A 25,609-nucleotide genomic window follows, 5' to 3' on the forward strand; every position below is an offset into this window, starting at 1 on the left:
AACTGTAGTTAGACCGAATCCAAGCATTCAAAAACATTTAAACACCAAATCAGGTCGAATTCATTATATCATTAGAGTGCATGTCAAAGCTTTTTGTGTATTTCAGGGGAACTAACTGGCACCCTGTGAGCAATTATATCTTGGCAAGTTAAATCATGTTAAATCCAGTCAATATGCCTAATATTTCTCATTATGAGATCGTTGTAAGAATATTATCTTCGGTGTCCAAAGAAAAACAAGTATCTCCAAAATGGTAACCTTACAAGAGAGGGCAAAAACGTTCTTTAGTTTTAATGCAAGTCAGTGTAAAGATATTTTATTGCCAGTAAATTTAGAGCATTTCTATTGATCCATTCATCATGAAACAAAGGACAGCCACGATGTTCAAAATGATGCAGAAAACTAAAAGTCGACAAAAATGGAGATGCACGTTTTTCTTTGGACACTGACGTTATATAAGATTACCTTTCTTCTCGACATATTTACTAATTTAAGGGGAATTCCACTGATTTATCAAACGTTCTGCATAATTAAATGGTTAAGATGTAAACAAAGTCATTCAGAGTGGTTTGGTCTAAAATGCTCTGCTAGAGAAACTTACTGAGTCAGTATTGTTCACAGTGGTGGTGATAGGAACCAGACGTCTGATGAGTTTAATGCCTCTAAAAGCTCCCTCATAAAAAGTTATTACATGAGATGGTTATGAATACACTGCCTGATACATGTGACATTGATCTACAAGAGTTGTGATATAACATTTTGGCCTAAGACATTTTTTTTAAAGTCCATTACAGCAGAGAATAGAATAGAATAGAATAGAATAGAATAGAATAGAGAGGTACATGCAGGGCATTTTAAGGCAAAATAGTCCCCAAATAACACACCCGCCCCCACACTCAAGATTTACCACTAATAAAATAATCAATAAGTTTCTTGACAATTAAACATTTCATATAATTCTTTCTTGAAACAAGCAAAATATTGGAATACAACTTTACTACTACCACTATTTACTTAAAGTTAGTAAGAATGTATATAAATATAAATAAACAACTTGAATAATGTTGCAACATTCTTACAGCAATCTCAAGAAATAATAGATATATTGACTCGATTTAAGGTGATTTTACTTGGTAAGATGGACTGATGAAGGCTATGCTGGCCGAACCGTCATAACAGTTTTTCTGCGATCAGAGTTTTTAGAAGGAGTGTGTCGTGCCAACGCCAGCAGACCCATTCTGCACTAAGCCATGTTTCAGTGAACAACACAATTAAGCATATCAAAATACACACTCTGAGTAAGCTTATTGCCGGCATAAGTATGCAACTGCCTCTGTGAGTCACTGAGCTGCTCTCATTTCCATAATGCTCTCATTAATGAGGCTTCTGCTCAGTAATATGAATGTGAATGTGAATTCGGTACAGACGCATGCGGAGCAGACACGGCCTATATGGCTCATTACTCATGCTGAGTGGCAGTTTAAATGGCTTAACTGCTTCCACTAAAGCAACACAATGTGAGATACATATGGGCATAAATCCTTTAGTTCCCAGTCTTCATTTCTAACTCAGTGTTGCTTGATTCAAATACACCAGATGTCCACCTGCTCAGCCAACGTCAAGGTTATCAGTGGGGAGTTTGTAGCCCCTTTGCTGCAGTAAGAGGCTCTGCTCTTCTGGGAAGACTGGGAAGAATAAAGAAGTGCAGAGTAGGTGTTTCTAATAAAGTGGCCATTATGGGGAAGTACAATGTAGGTGACAGCGAGTGGATGTACAAAGTAGGTGTTTCTAATAAAGTGGCCATTACGTGGAAGTGTAATGTAGGTGTTTCTAATAAAGTGGCTAGTGAGTGGACATATAAAGTAGGTGTTTCTAGTAAAGTGGCCAGTGAGTTAAAAAAACAAAGTAGGTGTTTCTAATAAAGTGGCCATTATGTGGAAGTACAATGTAGGTGTTTCCAATAAAGTGGCCAGTGAGTGTATACAAGATGTGATGTTTTCCTCAGAAGGGATGAAAGTGAAATAGGCTTTGAGAGGGATGAAAACAAAGCTGTAGAGCAATGAGTCGCCTTTAGCTAATTTCATTCATTAGAAGAGGCATCTGGATACTTTTGGACAGACAGTGTTTATAAAGGTAATATAAAGTATGTAAATGCAATGAATTCACTGCACTGGTGACGGACACTCGAGAAGTAGAGGCTGAGATGATCCTGGGGGAACGGAGTGAGGGATAGTTGGCCTGTTTTGTCTGTCTATCCTTAAATCAACTTTAGAAAGACTCCTACACAAAGAGTGGGAAAAGGAAAAATATTTAGATCCACTGCTCTTTTGCAATGGCAGCTCTTTAACAAGCTTTAATTTATGGCAGAGATCTGAAAGTATTGTCTAAGACATTCTTTCAAACGTTACTCTAACCACAGCTTACAGTAAATCAGCACAAAGCAGACGAGCAGGCCAACTCGAAAGAGCTCACTGAGTGACACTAACAAGAGCTTCACGATGTTAGCAGCAGTAGGTGAAGCATAAAACCAGAGAGAGAGAGAGAGAGAGAGAGAGAGAGGAGAAGAGGAGAGAGAGAGAGAGAGGGGTTCAGTTTCCTCTGCAGTATCCCGCTCACCCCCGTCTGCTTTTGAACTCTTTCCATCTCTTCTGTTCAGACTCATCACTCAGTCCGCCTGCGCTGCTCTGTGGAGGCTGAGAGTAACGCAGGCCTGCAGGACACAGACATTCACTCTCAACCACAAGAGCTACAGAAAAACACTCATGTCCAGAACTGTTTCTAGATATAAGCACTATAAGCAGTCGCCTAGAACCTCCTAGTCACTAGGGGGTGCCGCAAACATAGTATTCATTTAGTTCAGTTTAATTATTATTTACCAGAGAACTTGTAGTGAGGAGAATTACCACTCTGTAATGTCTTCCAGCGAGTCCAAAATGAATGGGTTAAGATGGGGCATGGAAGCAAAATCATAGTTTATAAATGCTTAAACATTTTATATAAAAGAATACATTCATGCCTGAACACTGAACAGCATAAAACTGTTTTATGCGCTTTTAAACTTGAGTTATAGAAGTCTAAAACGGTGCCTCATGTACGTTCATGACATCAGTGAGTGTGAACAGCCAGTGAACTGCTCCACTCGCCCAACCAAACAGCAAACAGCTGCTGCTGCCCAAAACCTGTTTGCTGTAGAATACAGGTGAGTTTTCATGTGATGGTTATCTGTGTACCATGGATTTAGTATTTTAGTTGGAATGGTAAACAAACAAACAAACATATATATATATATATATATGTATATATATATGTGTGTGTGTGTGTGTGTGTGTGTGTGTGTGTGTGTGTATATATATATATATATATATTTATAATTAATATACAGACATACACTGCTAACATGCTGTCATGCTGTCATTAAAAGGCAGTAGTACTGTTACCTTTATTCAGTGTTGTGGCCTTAAATTAGCGAAGAATGCAGACTGACTGTGTTTAGGCCTCGAAGATTAGGACTACTGACTTGGGACTCAACTTCAGACTCACCTGCGCTGACTCGGGACTTGAATCGAGACTCGACCACCTTTACTTGGGCTTTGATTTGGGACTTGCGTGTGAAGACTTGAGACTTACTTGTTACTTACAGCTTAGTGACTTGTTCCCACCTCTGCTAAACACTGAAAACAATGATATTCTATTTAGTTGTTAAAGCTTCAGTGTAACGTCTCTGACTTTTGCACTTATCTATATATTCCTCCTGTATGTAGATACTTACTGTTTTCTTGTCCTTCCCCTTTACCCATTAGTTTTCCTTAACAAAACAGACAAAGTAAGCATTCTTTTTCACTGATGAACACAACATAGTTAGACTGAGGTGGATGGACCCCCGAGGTGGATGGGTCCCCCAAGGTGGATGCTGCTTTGGGCCCCTGAATGTTCAGAAGTGACCCTGCTGTTGTCCATAATCGAACAGGTCCCAAAGCTAGTTAACAGATCAGGTGGATGGTAACAAGCTCTGCGATGCACAGGGTGTTGTTTTGTTCTCAGCGTAGCCGTGTGGCCTCATCAGGACTGTATCTGAGAGAGAAGAGAGTCCTCGGGGAGTTGCAGTCCTGTGTAAAGACATCTGGAGCTCATTACTGCAGTGTGTTTTTACGAGGCTTTCCCATCACATTCTGTAAATTGAGATATTAAATTCATAAACGCAGCAAGCAAGCACACACGAGAGAGAAAGAGAGAGAGAATGCTTTGAAACCTCTAACGTCGGAAAGTCTAAACAGAGGTAATCAAAACAGCCACAATTCAACCGTGCACTATTCCCACTGAGCAAAGCCATTAGCAAATAAATGACTCTAAATGCCTTTACATTAGAGTTGACTTCTTTTTCTCGTTTTCACTCCTTCCTTTCAGTTCATATGATTCCGACTGTAATGTCCACAAAGACCTTTGTTTGTCTATGATTAAATATTCACAATATCACGTGATGCAATGTTGTGAGAGAGATAAAGTTTCACAAGGTGGCCACAAAAACATCAAATCCAACATACCTTCCTCCATTCATGAGTTACACAGAGAGATTTAGGAAATAGAGGCAAGACCAGTGATGGATTACTGAACAGGCCAAAAGGGCCAGTGCCCAGGGGCCTCTGAATGCCAGGGGCCTCAGGGGGCTCCACACCTTAAAATGGTGTGAGCAAGCAGCAATGACAAAACCAGAAAGCTCTCATTATAATCAACGAAGACACAATGTTTTTGATAGACGTCCTTTTTCCACACATTGCTCTGCCAAATGGATGAGGAGAAACTCTTCCATGAATGGGAGAAAAGGAGAGATCTCTATACGACCCTTCCAGTAAACATGAAACACTCAGCGTAGTGCAGACATCCAGAAGGCCTTGCCATGTGATGCAATACCTTTGAACGCTCACTTGCTGTTAGGACAGTGTCAGACCTCAGTTTAACGATGGGGACAATCCAAGAATGCTAAAAATGTGCAGAAATAGGATTTAATAGGATAAAGGCCATTTAAAGGGGCAGACAACTTATTTTCTTAACAACTAGGCTAGAAGATTGCATGCTTAACAGTCTAGAAGATAGTTAACATGCCAAACCTTGATAAATATCTAATGTTAGTGAATCACTGAATGATTCACTGTAAAACTGCAAAACAAAAAGTAAAGAACATGATTCTAAAATCTTTTACACCCTGTCTGTGTTTTGGTCAGATCTGCCTTAAGTAGCATTAAATACAGTGTGGGAAAACAAATGTACAGCACCATTAGTTTGATGCTAACACAACACAGGAAATCGCATAGATGCACTAGAACATTTTTATTGCCATAGTAATTTTGTGGTGTGCCTAAGAACACCACTTACATGTGAATCACAGTAACGCACCGTTTCACATGGCGCATCGTTTGCATAAAATACCATTTAGGTGAGTTTATTTCTCCTGTATACCGTCATGTGCAAAAGTTTGGGTGCCCTCGGGCAAATGACTAAATGAAAAAGTTAACACATCCAACCACACACTTAAGAAAACATGTAATTTGACTGAGGATGTTAATACTTTTACATACGACTGTTTAGATATTCATTTTATTGTCTTTACCTATTTTTTCCTGATCAAACTGAATAAAGTTACATCAACATTTTACATTCTTGCAGACAGGGGCCTCATGAGACCCTAAGACTGGGTTTAGTTGCAGCCGCAGACACTGAATAGTTCATAGTGGATACTTAACATAAGCAATAATGCTTTGATGGACTTTTGAAAAGGAAAGAAATCTCTCTCCGCTATAGATTATAGTAATTATTCCCATTAAATCATCTATAGGTGTTTGTAACAAATACAAACATCAAGTAGATAATTATTCTACTCTAATTAGCAAATGTTTTAAGAAACTATTTTAGGAACATCATCCATCAAAATCTCCTGAATTTTTTTCTTAACACTAAGTTGACTAAACCCAGCTGGTCCTGCGCTGCAGGCCTACTGAGGCTCTAACTGGGGCACATGAAAGTGAGAATGTCCTCCACAGCTCCGGCTGTAATTAAAACGTTCCTACAGAGAAATTCACACATGACACATCAGAGCCCCCTTCTCAAGCCCTTGTCTGTGAGCTTCAGTTCCTGTTGCAAATAACAAAGCCGCAGCTCACGCAGGATGGCTGTTTTCTTTGGAGCCGCTCTGCAGTAATTTTAGCCTGAGTGAAGAGTGTTGCGTCCATTAGCTGCTCCCTCAGCACTCCATTTTGTTAATACTCTGGCTGTGTCTCAAATTGACCCCTTTTTCCTGGAGTAGTAGACTAACTGGGCTTTCCCAATGTGGAAATGATCCTAGAGCTTTCGCTCTCTAATATATATCACAATGCACCTGTAACTCGCCAGCGGCCACAAAATGTGTATATATAGTGGTGTCGACATAGAAGGAGACACAGGAGAGGCCATTATTTCTGCCTTGAGAAGTGCTCTTTTATTTACACCAGCAGAAAAGGCACATAAAAAACAGCCAGGGATAGCAGGGAGGTCACGTGTAGCCATATGGTTTCACTTTATGGTGGAGACACTAATCCACACAATTAACCCCACAGCTCAACAATATCACATCAACACAAACATGCATTTGAAATGTGGAGTGTGTGGCAGGGATATATATATATATATATATATGTCGTATCTCCATTTTTTTCCATCAACAGCGATATATATAAATACACATATATATATATATATATATATAATTTATATATATAATTTTTTTCCATCAACAGCGATATATATAAATACATATATATATATATATATATATATATATAATTTATTTATTTTTTTTGATTCCACTGTCCTAATCAGTCCAGCTCCTTAAGTCTTAGCCAATCGGAGAGCTCACTTGGCTATATCTACCTAGATACCTGCAGAGTCTAAATACAACAAGCACAGTGATTATTTTACATATAAAAAAACATTTTTTATTTCCCAAAAATCATTTTCTGAAGATCTAGAAGGCCCTGAGGGTTTTTCACTACCACAGGGTAGGAAACAGTGTCTTGCACACATCTCCACAGTTCACCTAAAGATTTATTACATTTGTTTGGATGTATAAAATAAGAAAACATAAGGGAACTTGAGAGCGTTTGATGGAGTAGCAGCTCAGCAGGTCTGTGTGGTTCATGTTCTATCGTGGGGTCCGCATATGCATTTAGGAGTGAGCTCACTATGTCTCTTGTTGACCCTTTCAACAAGTACTAATGCACCCACTCACCCTCACATGTAAAAAAGTCCTGCTGGCCTGAGCTATTTTGGGTCATTAAAATGAAATAAAACTCGACTTCCTTTCCAAAGTTTGAAGCTGTATTTTTTCCGAACCTGGCTCCAGCGCCCTGCTATCTGGGGTAATGGATCGCGGAATGATTGGAGTCAGGTGCTCTCAATTCTGTGGCCAAGTTTAAGTGAAAACATACACCTCGTTCGCTGCTTCACTCTAGTTTTCTTTTTGCTCACTCCATCCAGCTCATTCTCGCCGAATTAGAGCTGTCATTTAAAAGGTCTGATGATCCAGAGGTCGATTCTGAATGAAAAACATGCTGTTCTTCTACTCTCGGCTGTAGCAAATAGAGAGAAAAATGACCACTACGGACCTGCCGGACTAAGATTTTTGCACCAGTTTCTGGGCCTCAATCCAGTTTATGGACCGTGTGCATGGTAAAGCACAAAATGTGGCTCTCTTGAATGTTTTCATTTTAGAGAGGGCCACGCAAAATATGGGAGGATTGTACCAAAAGTGGGTGGAGATATTACAAATGCAGCTGATGACACATTCCGCTCAAACTCACCACAGCCAGTTTTGGTTTTCCCTCGCTCTTTAAATCAGGCCTAAGTGTTGTCGAGAGACTTCCTTTAACAACGGCAGCAGAGACAGAGGCTAGAGCCTCAAACACCTGCTGAAAGATTGTTTTCCATCAGAATAACATTGTTCAAACTCACGGGACTCTTGGTAATTTCATTGTCTGAAATATTGTTCAGAAATGGCAGTTAAGGGGAACTGTGGAGGTCAAAGCAAAATAGAAAAGACCAAGAAAACTATGCAACCGAAGCTCAAAAGAGGCTGACTTCTATAACAGGACAATGATCCAAAACACTCCTCAAAATCCATCATGCTTTTGGGACGGCCCTCGCACCTGCTGACCCAGTGCTTTTCTCTGAAATGAAGGGTATTAATAGGGAGTTTGTTCCCCTTTTGCTGCAGTGACAGCCTCTGCTCCTCTGGGAAGGCTTTACACTAGATGTTGGAACATTGCTGTGAGGATTTGATTGCATTCAGTCACAAGAGCATTAGTGAGGTCAGGTACTGATGTTGACTGATCAGTTCTGGATCACAAACTCATCCCAAAGGTATTGGATGGTGCTCCATCAGTCCAAGGAACGCAGTTCCACTGCTCCACAGCCCAATGCTGGGGGGACTTCCACCCCTCTAGCCCAAGTTTAGCATTGGGCATGGTGATCTTAGGCTACGTTCACATTACAAGCCTCATTGCTTAAATCCAATTTTTTGCTCAAATCTGATCTCTTTGACATGATGGTTCACAGTCGTTTAGGTGAGTGATTCAAATCAGTCATTAATGTGAACAAACTGGTGACCTGAAATGACCGTCATGCACACATCCTACTCAGTAACGTCACGTGAATGAATCACGTGCATCATCAGCACAAACTAACGAGCAGAACGAGCTTCGCTGAGAAGATAATTAACTCTGATCAGCTCTCAGCTTCATTATTAGAGCGAGACGAAGGAGAAAAAGGTGAGATGAGCTGCTTTTCCACCGTTTACAGGCTTTAACTTCTGTTCGGCGCTGCTGCCATGGTAATGCTGAATGATGGCAGCAGCACAGTAAAAAAAAAAAAACACATGAATTCCGATCTGAGCTTCACATTAAGGTCATATGGCCACGAATCGGATACCTATCTGATCTAGGACCACATATGAAAGTGGCTCAGGTCGAATTTGAAAAGATCAGATTTGCGTGTCAACACAGCCATGAAAACATCAGATCTGAGTCACATTAGGGCAAAAAACGGATTTGTGCCACTTCAACTTGGTAATGTGAACGTAGCCTTAGGCTCATTTGCTGCTCCTCCAGCGCGTCCCATTCTATTGGTCAGTGCTTTTCTATTGAGATTATATGAACTGACCGCCTGTTTTAGTAATGTGTGCACCTTAAAGTAGCTGAATTCACTCATTAGTATGGATGTATCCATGTAAGCTTTATCAATCAGAGAAACAGCATTTCAGTTTAATAATTCCTACATTAAGCTCAGTAATTAATATATTTATTATTACAATAACTTCTGGATTGGCCTTCCTTTTGTCATCACTGACACAGGCTGCAGGCTGTTCGCTTCACAGCTAAAAATTACTGAAGAAGTGCTTTCAAGTAATGGTGCTAACTGCTTCAGAAATGCTGCTCTAACAGCTCCATATGTATCACACTGCTGCCCTATGTGTGTTTAAGCACTGGCCATTTTATGCACCATTACCTCTGTAAATAAGGCATCATACAGTGTCCAGGAAACCACATGGCTTTGGCCTCACAGGACTTGTGTGGGGTAACCAGAGGTCAGGAGTTCTCCAGAGAGACTAAAATTAGCACGAACACAGACACGCAGCTCTCACTGCCACAAAGGACGAACCACTGCGATGAACACGCACACACATACATCACTGACAGTCTCAAGGGGGCACTGTACCCCTAGATTATGCATGGACCCCCACAGCACCCTCCAATGTAGGTCAAACTGGCATTTACTGACAAGTTGACTATGTTTAAAACACAAATCTAACATGTTAAACATGTTAAAATGCATTTAATACGTTTTGGGACAATTTATGAAGCAGAATTGGAAATTACCTGGGGGGCACCAGACCACTAGGGGTGCTGCTCTGCTGTCAGTTTATTGATTTGTATTTTTAAGCTATAAATTAATAGCATAAGTACATTGCAAACCCCAAATTTGAAATTCACTCATTGAAATGAGTAAAGAAAACTTTACTTTTGTGTCCAACAGCTATACTAACGTACAGATGCATGCACAAGTTACATAAAACACAATATATGACATATTATGTTGGTTTTTTGAGGTGAAAATAAGTAAACAAATTCTGCAAATGTTAGCGCACAGCTACTATATATTTGGTTAAGTTAAAAAACAGAAAAAATGGTACATGAAGCATGTGCAAAGGTTTGGACAGCCTACTAAGTCAGTACTTACTCACATCCCCTTTGGCAGATATCATAGCTGGCAAAAGCTTTTTGTTGCCAGGTAAAAGTCTTTCTGTTCCTGTGTTAGGAATTTTCACCCACTCTTCCTTACAGAACGCTCCTAGCTCTGAAATATTCCTGAGCCGCCTTGCATGCACAGTATGTTTAAGATCTACTCACAGAATTTAAATGATGTTTGTCAGGTTACTGTGAGGGTCATTCCAAAAGTGTTTTCTGAAGTAGTTTGTGGCTTATTTTGAGGTCTGTTTTGGTTTATTGTCCTGTTGTAGTAGCCAGCCTCTTTTCAGCTTCAGTTTCTTGACTTACTGTGTGATATTTGCTTCCAGAGTTTGCTGATATGCTGTGGAATCCATTCTTACATCTACTTGTGCAATGGTTTCTGTGCCAAACAACTCTAAAGCATAACAGATGCACCCCCATGCTAGACAGTTAGCAAGGTGTTCTTTTCATCAAATGCTGCTCCTTTTTTTCTCAAACATACTTTCGATGAATTCGGCCAAAGAGATCTGTTTTTACTTCATCAGTCCACAACATGTGTTTCCAAAATGCAACTGGCTTACCTAGAGGTTGTTTTGTGTACGTCAAATGCTGACTTTTATGATGAGATCGCAGGTGAGGTTTCCTTCTGATGACTCTTTCTTGCAGATCAAGGTTTTGCTTTGCCTTTCTGGCCAGCATGCGGGCAGTTCTATCTGAAAGTTTTCTTGGTCTTCTTCCCACAGTTCCCTTAACTGCCATTTCTTAATGACCGTTCAGACAGTGGAAATTCAAGCTCTGCTTTAATATCCTTTTATAGCCTTCTCCTGCTTTGTAGGCATCAATTAGAAAAAAAGAAGCTCATCAATTAAGACATAAAGAATGAATGAAGTTCTGAGACTTTACATTTGGAAGGGTGTCCAAGCTTAAGCATACGCCACGATTACTATCCTTATCTGTAAGTTTATCAAATATAAGATGCACAAACACGGCTGCTTTAGAAAAGTGTGAATGACAATAAAAAACATCTTCGAAAAATTCTGATAATTCAACAGCATAGAATTAATAAGAGTTTCTTAATCAACCATTCATTTGTCTGTGAGAGAGACTAATTTTAGTTTGTAGTAATTCTTTTTTGCTTCATAGGTCAGATCAGGTCAGATCCCAGTTTTTATTTATTTATTTAATTATTCACATCTTTGCTTTAGTCATTGCTGTAGACAGTTCAGTCACCCCAAAAGCACAAACAGACATACGCAACCAAACATACACACACAACATTAATAAGACTCTGAAGGAAAGCAGAGAGACTCTGTTTTTCTGAGTTGTAGCATAGCTTTGTTTATTAATTTTTATACTTTTTTTTGCATAGAGAAACATACTCACTTCCAGTACTGTATTCATGAGCGATTTTTGCGAACAGCGATGGCGGAATACAATGTTATAATGAAATATTGTCAAAGCTGTAAATTTTCCCCTCACACCAGTTCCAAAACATATGGCGAATTTAGTTTGTTTTTTTTGTGCATTTTGTTAAAAAAAACTTCCATTTTAGAAACAATTCGCTGGAAACATGATTACCGACTTTTGCTGATACAATTTCCCCGTAACATTTCAAAATGAAACGTGGACAAACAAGAACAAAAAAAAATCTGAGCTGTCAGAAAGAAAAAAGTGGGTGTGTTATTATTATAACATGCCGGTTTTATGTTTATTGTATGGTGTGAACTAAATATCCACATGCTCTTCCCTGGTGTGAAGTCTGTGTCTGTGCAGCAAGCAAGCGGTTAATGCGTAACTACTATGGTAATAATTGCAAAGAATAATGAGAGGAAAAAAAAACAAAAACACAAAAACAAAAAAACCCTTGAAATTTAACACTGCATTAGAATGTTCTCTGAGAAACATTTCAACCATCTTACTTTCGCCATCGCGTCAACCTCCGAACAGAGAGGAAACAGCATGCTTTGAAAAAAAAAAATCCAAGAAAATTACAAAGAGAAATGAAATACAATTACAAACAAAAGACCAAGAACCAAAATGAGTTACTCTGAACAGGAGCGGGCACGATAAACCAGTTTAGATGTCACCCATTAATGTGTTTGGAGCACGTTTTTATCTCTGAATACACCCCATTTAGCAAAACAGACAGTGCTTCAGAGTGTTTTGGCATTTCATAGTTGATAGTATTATCAAAAAAGATTGCATAACTGCAAAGCATTTACATGGCTTTTCACCCCTTTGAACAGAAACCATGACTAGCAGGCACCCAAGATCCCCTCTGAGGAACCTCGTTAACACGCCTGACGCCAGACTTACGAAAGCCCCCAGCCCTTCAGGCAAAAACAACCCAAAAAGAAGGAAAAAACATTCTTAAAGACTGGTCGAGGTGTATGTATTGCACCAGTCGTGCTGTGGTATTTAGAGGCTTGAGTAAATCTGGCTCTCTGAATGGTGAGTAATGAACCAAAGCATGTGGAACAGAAGCATTCAGATATAGAAGAACCTCATGGTGAGAACCTAGGAGAAAAAGGAGAGAGTAAACCGAAGCGGTAAAACGTTCAGGCACTGCTCGTTGAAGATGTTTCTGTGTTTTGTTTTGTTTTGGTATCTACTACTATTCACGAGTAAATACTTCTGCTTTCACCTGCTGGTTTCTTGAGAAAACCGAACAAAATGAATAAAAGAGTGAAAACAATCTCAGATTGGTCATGAAAAATGATCACCAAAGGAACCACTTTCATACAACCAGCTTTTACCATCATCGGTCCAGGATTTGCATAAGAAAACGCTGACTCGGGTGCATGGAAATATGAACAGATCGAAAGAAAGAGCCACAGCTGAAGGCAGGCAAAGCCAAAATGACCTCACCATAATGCAATAAAGCATGTGAGACTCAGCTGTTGCCCTCCTTTAACGCCAACACAGCTTTAGCTCAAACACAGCTGGGATAAAACCTCTTTGCAGATTTACAGACCTAGCTAGCAGGATAGCATGAAACCTATCAGGTTTTTCAAACTCAGTAAGAAATTTCATCCAATGCCATGCAAAGTTTTGTGAAAAATGTCAGTCGGTGCTCTAAAAGATATGCGCTTAGCAAAGTGGCACTGATTAGCTAACGGGCTAGCAACGTAGCCTGTTTAAAATATAAAATGCACACAGGACCGGTCCTAGCAAGACGTGACCGACTATGTCAAAACTTAAGCTTAAATCCCAAGAAAAGTCTAGTGTGATGCATCCAAGATGATCCACAAGCTAAACCACTGCTACTGCAATGAATGCTACAACAGTTAGCATAAATGTTAGCTAAATTTTACTTCTCTTAGGAAAAATGTAATTGCTAAAGTATGATAGGTATCTTTTTCTCCATAAACCAATGTGTAAGAACATGCTGGCTCAGTTTAAACCCTCTACTGCACGCATTATGGGACTTTTTAAAAAAGTTCAGTTCACTTTTCCTGCAGAAAATTGTTCTTGATTTATTTTTTCGGACCCGATTATAAAAGTCAAAATAAAAAAAAAGTGTGCAGGAGTCGTGTTACCTGAAGTGGTGAGACCTGCTGTGTGACTGGCTAAATCCATTCCACTGTCGCACCATGTTGCTTCTAGGCAACAAACATATTTCCGCAAATTCTAATAACAAAAAAATTGATACTGAATGTTAAAAAGAGGTCTAAATGCGCCCACTAGGAGACAGTATGATCAAGTACATGCTTCTCCCTTCATTGTCACCCTATTGTTACCTTTAAATATGTATAATGTTACTGTAAAGTGAGAAAAATGAGTTTGTTGCCTTGAGGCGACATCGTACAATAGAGGGTTAAATTGAAAACCATGACAAAAGTAGGAGGCTATAAATCCTTTTCATAAGCAGCCTGGGTTCTTCTCATTTTATTTAGATTAAAGGAATGACAAAACACTCTAAGGCCTATACTATCAGCCCTTTGGGCTTTTTGAGCTGTTTGAGTGCAGATGACGCTCCCTGCTGTAGCTGCAGACAGTTTCACTTTGTGTCTAGGTCTGTTAAGTGCGCTCAGGAGGCTGGTGGTCAAATCCAAATTGAATGTTAAAAAAAGAGCAAAGCTGCCTTACTCTAATCTCAGCGAGCGAGGATTGAGCTGATTTCCTCTAAAAGGTCTTCTTGAGCGGAGATTATCCCAGGTGTTTTGCCAATGCATGTTGACTTTTCCATGCACCGAGTCCCAAGCTTCCAACGGATAATTCCAGTATTAGCTGTGCTGTCTTAAATGAGCTGTTTGAACCATGGACACGTATTAAAAAAAAGAATAAAAGAATGTAAAAAGGTAAAAAGTAGAGACCAAATTCCAGAGACTCTGCCCTGAATAAATTGTCCAGCCCTTACATACGAGGAAAGGAAACATAGTACGAAGAACTTGCAGAGGTTTGCTGTTTCACTTACATCATAGTACCATCACGTTTAATATCCAGACCATGGAAGGGTAGAATAAAAAAGAATAAAACACGAGACTAAACCCTAACGAGACTCGCTAACTCGAGTCTTGTATCCTCACTACATTATCTTCAACCAGTGGCTGAACTGCAGGCCAAGAAAAAAGCAAATCTGGAAACACTTTTGTAACGGGTAAAACAAAATGTGGAATACAAGCGACATTTCATGCCTATTACCCTCAGTTTAGCTACACACGACTAACTTTAAAAGTGCCAATATTCGCCATATGCCTCTTCCCCTACTCGCTGCGATGCTATAGTGCATAATTATGCATACTATATTAATATAATACAGTACTAACCATATTCTTCTTCAAACACTGAGACGTTAACCATCGGGGAACACAGCATATCGAATCACACACGGGGTCAAACGATCTGCCATTGCACATCCAGACTACCAGAGCAGTGCATCCTAGAGCTGAACTCTGACATTCAATACTGGGCTAAGACTGGAAAAGGCACTCTGATCAGAGTGGGGCTTGAATTCCTGCTGATCACACGTTTGTCTGTCTGTTTTAGGGCCTGACCGATATGATCGTTGAGTGACCGATACCAATGCCTACTTTAAGGGACTAAAAATTCTGATAGCTGATAATATTAGCCAGCTGAGGTGGGCAATATGACAATATTTAATCATTAAAAAATCCATCACAAAGGTTACTTGCGTTACTCATACATTTTCCTCATAGAACTTGCATGTAACTCACTCATATTTAGCAGACTGAAACATCTCCACAAGGGGGTGCCAATTAGCAATTAGCTTTCAAAGCCTCATAAGAGCGATACTTCAGATTAATGAAGCTACTGACAGTAATGTGGCACTTTTTACTGGGGCTTTTTTCTCTCTTCCAACAGAAAAAAACAAAATATTGTGATGCATATCATGAAAATATCTTAAAATATAGCAGTTCAGATCCAGTTATATAGCCATGTCTGGCTCACAAGTGCCACGACCTTTGTTGGGAGATTGCACCCAAACAAGTTGCTAATTAATGGTGCATTTTCACTGATATTGATAAAACCACTCATAGTAAATATCGGTCAACTGATACATCGGTCAGGCTCTAGTCCATTCCACGAGTAAAATGAGGCTTCGCATTGCCTGCCATATCACTTATTGAGTCTCAAACTCTGCAATCCAATACAAACGACCTCTGGAGGGGGTGGGGGGAAACTATGGTTAATTGACTGTTGATGGACAGCATAAAAAAGCAGCTATTTAATCCCTCTTTCTCTGTCTTTTGAGTCACTTTCTAACACGACACATCATTAAGGTTGACCAACAGAAATATTTCTAGAGAAACACAATTTTTTAAAAAAAAAGAAGAAAAATTCTTAGACAAAAAATATCAATACCAGGTTATCTAGTGCAATCTTTTGAAACAGAAGGAAAGAAAACAAAGTGTTTTAAGATCTCCAAGCTTGTGTGACAATAGTGAATCATAAAAGAAGTGCAGAAATTTTTAAATGAATCTCGGAGAGAAAAAAAAACGATGGGGGACCAAAAAAAGGCGATGGAATTTGCATATCCCCCTCAAAGCTAACTGAGGCTTGGTTTAAAATGACAACAAGTGAGGCTGAAATTACAGAAGTCCACATTTCCAGGCCAAGAACCTGAAGCCAGGTACCCTCTCAGGAAAGGCTAATGTTTGCGGTGCAGAGCGTGCACCAACAACAGCAGATCCTTTAGAAGGAACACAAGTATTTTTTGTGGCTTTGCCACAAGCTTATGACAACTAAACCCAAACACACAAACATAAACATATTTTCTTATACAAAAAGACATTTTTATGTACATTTTGCCTTTTTTTCTCCTCATTCTACTAGATATACGGTAAGCATTTATACACAAGATAATGTGTTCAAAATGTAACATTTCAACAATATGCATAACAATCATAATTACTGTTCTATAAAAATATTAGTCAAGGGTTTTGAAATAAAATATTACGTTTTTTTTTCTTTTTTTTGTTTTTTTCTTTTTCTTTTTAAACATGCACCAGCTCAAATGCATAATCAAAATGTTCAAAAATGTTATAGTAAGTTCAACCATCACCTGTGGCCACTTTAAAAACTACATACTGGGGTGACGACAAATCTGATCTTATGAAGCGTTTCTGTCTGGCACGAAAAGCAAATGATAAAGAAGAAGAAGAAGAAGAAGAAGAAGAAGAAGCAGACGGCGTGCTTGCAGACCTTTCTACAGGATCTCTCTGCTGGCGTCGGGGCTACTAACCCCACCGATGGCCGGCCTTGCCCTGGCAGGAGGGCTGACAGCTTCAGATAGGTGAGTGTGGAGCAGTGCAAATCTTCACAGGACAGGTGGTGGGCTGGACACATCTGCCTGGGACAACTTTCAGGGACTGTGGTTTTAAAAATCATGTGGTCAAGTGTGGCTTCAGCAACAGGCTGTTAATATCTGGACTAGCTGTGCTTCACATGTCTCAAAGGAAGGTTGTGTTAGCTTTCACTCTTTCAGCTTGGCAGCATTGTGTGGTAGAGGGAGATCTAGCAAGTCGTAAAAAAATCTAGAAGAAAACTGGGTAAAACTGGGTGAAAATCCAACAAAATATATATCATCGCTGTCTGAACAAAACTTTTTATCTCTAAAGTGGTTACTTTACCGAAGGAAAAAATATCACTAACTTGTAATTGAAGTGAATGTAAAAACTACTTTTTCCAAGTAATTTTGGACCATTTCTCGAGGTCTGCTTAAGTGCTGCAAAGGTTGACTGAAGTTTTGGGAAATTCAAAAAAGTAAAAGAAATCAATAAATAAAAAAATTGGGAGGTTTTTGCACAAAGGTGAGAATTACTTGCATAAATTACTGTGTTAGTATATCAAAGTATTGCACAGCACTGCCATTCAGTCCTTTATCACAGTGAATAAACCCCTTAAATGGCCAGGAGCAGCTGGCAGGTCCTCCTAGTTTGCATTGTTTTTAATGTAGTTACTCAGCAATAAGCCATGGAATTTAAAAAGCCTGGACATTTAAGAGGTTTAAACAATGCTACAACCTTAGCTGTGCTTCAGAACACCGTTTAAAGGATAACATGCTGTGTTTTGCATTTTCCACACTGGACCACGCTCCCTCTTTCCTCAGGACCAGACCCCTGTCCCATCACCTGTTCTGTTAAATAAAAAGAAAATTGCTTGCTGAATGACAGCACTTTTGTTAGAGGTGTGAGTCGTATGGGTTTGATGGAATGCCTTTAGTTACAGCACTCCTCTCCTGCCAGGGGCTCAGAAACCATCAAACGCCAGGATCTTAACCACGGCATCATGTAAACAAAACCTCTTGTTCTGCCGATTCCACTTATTTCTTTTTTTTTAACTAGCTACCAGCAAATCTTAATAGCTACCAGCATTGCAATATGCATTGCAGAAACAGTACTATACACTGCATCACAAACTAACATGGCCTTTACTGACCCTGCTGGAAAAAAACAAAACTACAATCTCTTCTCTTTTTCAACACACTCCTCTTACACTATGCAGTAAGAAATTATAAATTACCTATCCTACGCTCGAATTTAAAAAATAAGAAAAGAAAGAAAGGAGAAAAGAAAGAAAGAAATAAAGGAAGTCTACCAAAGCATCTTGGAGTATCTAAATGAAACATTTTCTAAAAATGTCAAGTCGGTGATAACTGGTGGTGGTGGGGTGGGGGTTGAGTTTTGTGTTTATGCTGGTTTGGACAGCTCCAGAACATTTTTTTCCAGATCAGTTTCTGGGGAACAACCGTCAGAAAAGCTGATTGTTTGAGGGTTAAATGAAGACTATAAGCCCAAACGATCCATTACTAATCAAATAAGACATGTACAATCTACATCATCACTACACATTCCATTGTAGCCATCATGGCTCTAATGTTCAGCACCGAACAACTAGATCCAGTATCGAGGTGATTCAAAATGAATTTTATAAACATAACTGATTATTGACTATCCTCTTTCATAACTGGGGGTTCAATCATAAAATTCCTCCAGAACCCAAGCCTTCAAAATGTACCATGCCTACAGAAATGCTAACTTCGCAACAATGAATGAAAGCAAAATGGGCCTGTCAGGCTAAAGGAGTGTGGATGATGAAATACTTGCATTCTAATCTGTTCTTATCTCAAGCTAAATCACTCTTTAGTTTGACCGAATCACCCTATTTCACTCCGGATATGCGAATTTGGAACACTGGCAGATATGCTAATGGAACATGCTAACTACTTTCTCACTAGCTTTCATTTCCTGGATGCCTATGTTAGCATTTTTGCTCATTTTAACAGTAATCTGAGAATGAAAATCTGGCCTTTCCCTCAATCCCCTCTAATCATCAGCCAGTATTTCAGATTCAGATTTACAATGCTGTGTCCCCAAAGCATCATACCTGTCTACTCCAAAGGAGCACTATTTGGGAAAACTGCCCAAAATGCTATCTTACTTTTTTCTTACTATTATTTCTGGTAAAGTCAGAACTGAAGTGTACACTGAAACAACGGTGCTTTGAATTTACATGATTTTGTCTTTCTTTTGGTAAGAACGGCGCTGACACTGAAAGCTAACGTCATGCTACTGGAAAATGCTAACTGCTCACTCGCTAAGTTGCATATATCAATGATTAAGTTTTAGTAAGACCTGCATGTTCTAGTCAGTGTTAATCAGAAATAATAATGCATTTTTCTTCCATACAGTGATGTACCTCTGAACTGTATCAGGAAGGGTCTCTGAGCTGAGGGTCTGATGTGATCTCGTAACAAAAATATCTAGAGAAAAGCCATCAGAAAGTTTGGGTGGGAACAAACTGAGGGTGAGATTTCTGGAAGTAGAGGGTGCTGGTGAACTCGTCAACACTGTCAGGAAGACATCTAGGCCTGCCGTTAGCTCATGGATATAATGTACGTTAGCATGACTGAAAAGTTCCCCAAAAGCCCCAAATAAGCTTGTAGGTGTGTGTCGCGTGTGTGGAGAACACAATAGATGTAAAAATAAACAAAGAGAAAACAGTTCAGTTTCAAGCATCTTTTGCTTGTTGTTGATCGTACTCTGTACGTTAAAAGAGCACTGACTAGGGAAATTTGGGCGTTTTGGAGGGGGTGTACACTTGTTAGCGTCAGACTTCACTGCAATCCAGCACTAGAAGTTTGAAGTTGTCTTCAGACGAGTATTTGTGTTACAAGATCACATCTGAGCCTGGAAGACTAGCTGTACGTTTTCTCTCGAAGATAGGTGGGGGTGGTGGGAGGGGGAGGTGCAACATGGCAATATTAATTAATATTATTTTCCCCGCCCACTCGTGCATGGTGACATCATCAAGAAAACATAAGACATTTTAGAGGTGTGGCTAAAGTAATTACATGATCACGAAAAACAAATATTTTGTTTTGTATATTAATTGATATACAACGAATTGTGCTTAGTATGATCGGTAACATGAAGTAAGAAGGTAAAAAAGGTCAGTTTTGTTACATCTAGCTTGACTTTAACCTAAGAATTCCTCAAACGGGGATTTTATTCCATTTTATTCATGTTCAACTGTTTGACACACTAGAATCATGCATATTCAAAGCACTTTCTCTTCAGTGTGGGGTGGAAATGTGGAAAGGTTTGGACGCCCCGAAGTTACAACCCAGCACATTCTTCCATTTGAGCCTCTCCGTCTGGCCCGAGACGCACTTCCTTCTGCTCCGAGAGCAGGTCCTGACACCGTCAACAGTAATCTTCCCAATTCCTCCTGCTTACGAGCCTTGATCTCCACCATCAGGGTGAGGCTGAACTTCATGAGTATGAAAGGGTGCTATTCACTCACATTTTCGCTTTCTTTTTTTCTGTCCATTCTTTCTCACGTCTGTCACGAGTCCTTGAAACATTTCACTCTAAGCTACATTCAGTCTAAATCGTTTAAAAAGAAAAAATTAACAACGTGGGAGAATAACTGAAGGTCTAAAGGGAAAAGAGAGAGCAGGTACCTGTAGCGCTGATCTACAGGAGCGAAAGGGCCGACAATGAGAAACGATATAAAAGAGTGAAATGAGAAAAAAAGCCAAAAAAAAAAAATACAACAAGAAGAAAGATTTCATGCAATGGAAAGACGACTATCATACTTATCAAAGGGGGAAAAATAAGCCAGTCTCACCCGTCTCAGTCTACTGTTATCTATTAGTCCTAATCGGATAATGACAAGCAATCAAACATGCAGCATTTTTTTTTTCATTTTTTACACCTTTTTTGTTTCGTTTTCAGCGACACTTGGTTACATAAAAAAGAAATGAATTTACAATTTTTTATGTATTATTGTTCTTAACTAAAGGCAAGGCACATAATGTGTTATATAAAACGTCGTGCAAAGTCGAAGGAGGGGGGTGGGGGGCCGGTCGGAGGGGGGTCAAATTCGAAACCAATGTCGTACAAAGGTAAAGGTAAAAACCCATCCGTGTCCTACGCTCTCTATCCTGCTTGGGGGGGGGTAGTTGGTGAGGATTGGGGGTTCTTAAGGAGAAGTAGTTTGGTGGGAAGAGTTTAGCTTCAGAGCTTGTACTAAGAGTATCTGCCATGCGCCCATGTCAGCGAAACGGTGGTCATTTGAGCTTAATTCTTGTTTTCTTTTTTTTTCTTTAGAAAGCACCATGCAGTTATATATATATAATCAGTATATATAGATCTCAATATAGTTTTTCATGTCAGCACCTTGAACACAAGTCATGTTATGTCTGTATTCCGGGTCACAGACTGAACAGAACTGGTATGCAAAGCTCTATTAAAGGTTAGCGGAGAAAAGAGGAAACGGTGGACTGTTGTAGCCTTCCTTCCGTCGTAGGCCTGTTGCTGTAGGCCTTATCTAGCTTTGATATGTGTTGGCTTAGTTATTTGCAGCTGATGCCAGAGGGGGGCAAATATGTTCCATGCGCCCTCTTGGGTGTTTATGTACAGAACCGAGACCGTAATTGATTTCATTTCCAGTCAAAAGAGCCATTTAAATACAAGTTATTCATTTTTCAGTGTCATGAAAATGCACAGAAGACTCAATAACCATATATAATAACACTAGTGCGTCCACTCTTTACCTTTATTACAGCTTCTTGACAGCCACACATCCTTTCAGACCCATAGCGCTGAGTCGTCTTCTCACAGTGGAAGGATGGACAGAAACACCTGTGGATGTTTTCAGATCTAAAGCAGCTTGATTTTCTCCTCTCTCTCAAAGATGAAAGCTTTAAGTGCTGTTTATCTTATGGGGCAGTTTTGGTGTCTACCAGGTCTTCCAGGTGGTTGTTAGGAGACCTGTTTTCTCTGTATCTAAGAAATTTCTGAACTCCAGTTTTGGAAACTTCTGTTTTTTTCCCTTCCCTGTGCAAACAGATTATCCTCTATTTAATCTCCTCAGAAATATTCCCTAAAAAATGAACAGCTTGTACTTAATGGCCGTTTTGACTAGAACGAAGGGGGATCTCTGACTTTTGCACAGTACTGCAGGTGCAGCTGCTTTGGGCTTTGCTATACCACTCTGTTCACACCAGTGCTACCTGTCCGACTCCACGATAACCCGCTATGATGAGGGTGACAGTGGGTCCAGTTCAAAACAGGATCAAATAATAATAATAATAATAATAATAATAATAATAACATAATAAAAAGGCTTAAAAAACCCAACCCAAAAAATCAAATGAACCTCTTGCAATGTCTTAGGCACTTTTCATGGCTTTTGTGATTATTTTGGGTTTGGTAGCAGAGTCTTAAGCCCTGATGTTTCTATTAACACAATTTCAGTCAACACATCTCAGAGTGCAGCGAACGAGCCCGTTTCTTCAGAAAAATAAAAAACGCTAACCAGCAAAGAGGGACCTGGAGCCACACACACACACACACCGCTGGTCATGGGCGTCCCACATGCAAAGAATTCTGGGAAACAAGACGGCTGTGAACTTTCGAAAGGTACTCAAACCGTTCACATTCTCCTCAGTCTATGATTCGGCTTAAAAAAAAACAATCAGAACTTCCAGCTAGATATCTTTAACCTCTCCTTAAGAGACTGTTGGTTTACTTTTTAAGTAAAGCAGTCTGTAGAGAGCGCGCTCAAAGTGGGAATCCAGACATTCCATAAAAGGGAAGTCAGTGATTTTTCAAAATCTCTACATAAGTAAATAGTTTAGATGTAAACAGAGTCATTCAGAGTGGTTTGGTGTGAAACGCTCCGTTCTGGAGAAACTTACAGTCAGAACTCTTCACAATGGTGGTGATAGGAACCAGACGTCCACCTCTAAAAGCTCCCTCACAGAAAGGCGTTACTGCCTGACAGTTCTGAGAAGTTTGGATCTAAAATCTATTTTTTTAAAATACATTCATGGGGGGTGGGGGTTGACATGCTACAAAATATAAGTCACAAAAAACTCTGGCTTGCAGCATTTCATATGATTAGGCCAAAAAAATAAAAAGCAAAATAGAAAAAAAAAGGTACAAAATCTAAGTAGTGCAATATATTTTTTCCAGATTTATCACTATTACACTGTCAGCAACGTTACATGTAAAAACTCACAAAACACAATGTAGGTTCAATGGTCATTGCGTATAGCAAATAATTTGCCTATTTTTGTGTTGTAGACACTGTGACCCCTGGTTCCTATGACCACCACTGTAAAGAAGTGTACATTTCTCTACAGTGACCAATTTCACTTCAGTCCACCTAAATGGCTTTGTTTCCATCTCAAGCAAAAATTTTCAAAATCAGTGGAGTTCCCCTTTTAAAAATGGAAGCATTCTCTACGTCGGGATACACGACTCAAGCATGAGCAGTCGTGAACTTCTCCGAAGCCAACACTCATGTACCCTGCTACCAGAACACGAGAGAAAGAAATTTCTACAAAATAGAAGTCCTAAAAAAACTGGCTTGCAGCATTTCATTCATGATTAGGCCAAAAAAAAGCAAAAGAGGAAAAATTAAAAAATTTAAAGTAGTGCAATGCCTGTAATTTCCAATGCAGTTTAAACAAATGACACAAAAAAGAAAAAAAGAGTCTATTCTCTACACCCAATACTGTCTTAGTAGTGACAGAACTATAATCCTACTCCCTTTGTCACTATGTAGGATACTCTTATCTACATGAATCAAAAAAAAAAAACACATACTTGTGAGTAAGTACGTTCACTGGGATGGATAAGAGGGCTTTAAATGTGTATGACATGCACACTCACGCACATACAGTAGACTACAGGAGCCAAGGGGCTTTTCAGTGTCACAGAGAAGGTGCTATAAGACCCCCGCTGCTCCTACAGGCTCTCAATCATCTGACCAACACTTAGTGTATCCATTTATCCATTAACAGTACATGCCAATGCTGAAGAAGCCTGTTCGGATGGGCTTGTACACGAATGTGAATGAGTGTGCGTGAAGGCGCACATACGCACGCTGACTGCGACCCATAATGCCACAGACGTACCACGTATTTTAATCAAAGGTAGAAAAAATAAGGAAAAAACGATGGTTTCCACCAAAACGTGGACTCTGAATTAGAATGGCAGATGTGATTTTAAAAATAAAACATGATTGTCGATAAAATCGAACCTACTTTTGTCGAAACGGTAGGTGAAGGGAACTCGAGGGAAGTCACTGACCCTTCATATTGCCCCGAAACCTCTGCCCACATTCAAAACAACCAAAAGAAATAAAAGAAAACAGGGACATCATCACCGTGGCGGGACAGTTCACGCGTTTCTCGTCCCTGTTGCTCAAGAAAATAAAGGATACTTATTTTGCATATATGAGGAAGCAGCACCTGTAGCAGGGGAGGGGTTGGTGGGAGGGCAGGGGATGGAGGGCCGTTCCAGGAGGAAAGCAAAGGCGGGCTTTTTCAAATTTTTCTGCAGGTTTTTTTGTTTTTCCATTCTCTGCCCTGTAGTTCAGTTGTGGCTGCCCCCAAAACAACATTCTCTTCTCTCTCCTCTTCTTATGCATCCATAGTCTTTCTCCTTTTCTCTCTCTCTCTCTCTCGCTCTTGCTCTCTCCGGACATTCCTTCTCCGATGTCTCTCTCCAAAAAGTGTACTGAAGCGTTTTTATATATCTTTATGCATATAGAAATATATGTGTGCACATATGTCCATATGTACACACATATACTGTATATGTATATATACAAATACTGCATATATATCTGTTTTCCCTCTTGCATCTTGTTCACAATCTTTTGTTGTTTCCGTAATTCCACAAAAAAAAAGATAAATCTCAGATCCGTGTCCGCGCCCCCTCGGGTGAATCTGCTGCGTCTAGATCAGTTCCCCAGATACCAGGACTGCAGGGAGAGAGAGAGAGAGAAAATTAGAACAAATTAGTTTTTACTTAACAAATGTTATAACACTGTTGTAACAGTCAGAATAGATTAACCTGCTTTACACTGTAAAACTTTCACACAACTGTTGCAGTTGTCTTAGCTGTTTTATGTAACATCCAATCATAATGCTGATAATGTACCATGTCATCACATCACATATCATTTTTCAGTACACGACACATCATGGACAACAAAGTAACACTGAGGATGGAGGAGGAAAATGAAGGGCACATGTGGAGGAGCAGGATAGAGGTTATGTGGAGAGGAAGAAGATGAAGGGTATGTGTGGAAGATAAGGATGAAGATAATGTATGGAGGAGGAAGAAGGAGGGTGCGTGTGGAGGAAGAGGATGGAGACTATGTTTGAAGGAGGAGGATGGAGGGTACATGTGGAGGAGGAGGATTTTGCAGGTTATGTGGGGAGGAAGATGATGAAAGTTGTGTGTGGAGAAGGACGATGGGAAGTACGTGTGGAGGTGGATGGAAGGCAGATGAAGGAGGAAAAAGATGAAGGGTATGTGTGGAGGAAATGGAAGGCACATGCGGAAGAGGAGGATGCAGGGTACGTATAG

The 25,609-nt window shown here is 39.7% G+C and overlaps 1 protein-coding gene across 3 annotated transcripts in view; it reads right to left on the bottom strand.

Annotated features, from left to right (window-relative positions):
- Window positions 1-12,834: 12,834 nt before the first annotated feature.
- The window catches only part of nfic (nuclear factor I/C), a 228,030-nt gene continuing 215,255 nt past the window's right edge, over window positions 12,835-25,609 (bottom strand). For all 3 annotated transcript variants that reach the window (XM_036579516.1, XM_036579515.1, XM_036579514.1), the window contains one exon: window positions 12,835-24,998. Coding sequence is in view for 1 of the 3 variants with exons in the window: in XM_036579514.1 (XP_036435407.1) it covers window positions 24,978-24,998 (21 nt within the window). In the remaining 2 variants the exon portion in view is untranslated. The remainder of the gene's footprint in view (window positions 24,999-25,609) is intronic.

This window comes from Colossoma macropomum, unplaced genomic scaffold (assembly GCF_904425465.1).
Source record: "Colossoma macropomum unplaced genomic scaffold, Colossoma_macropomum, whole genome shotgun sequence".
Taxonomy (NCBI): Eukaryota; Metazoa; Chordata; class Actinopteri; order Characiformes; family Serrasalmidae; genus Colossoma; species Colossoma macropomum.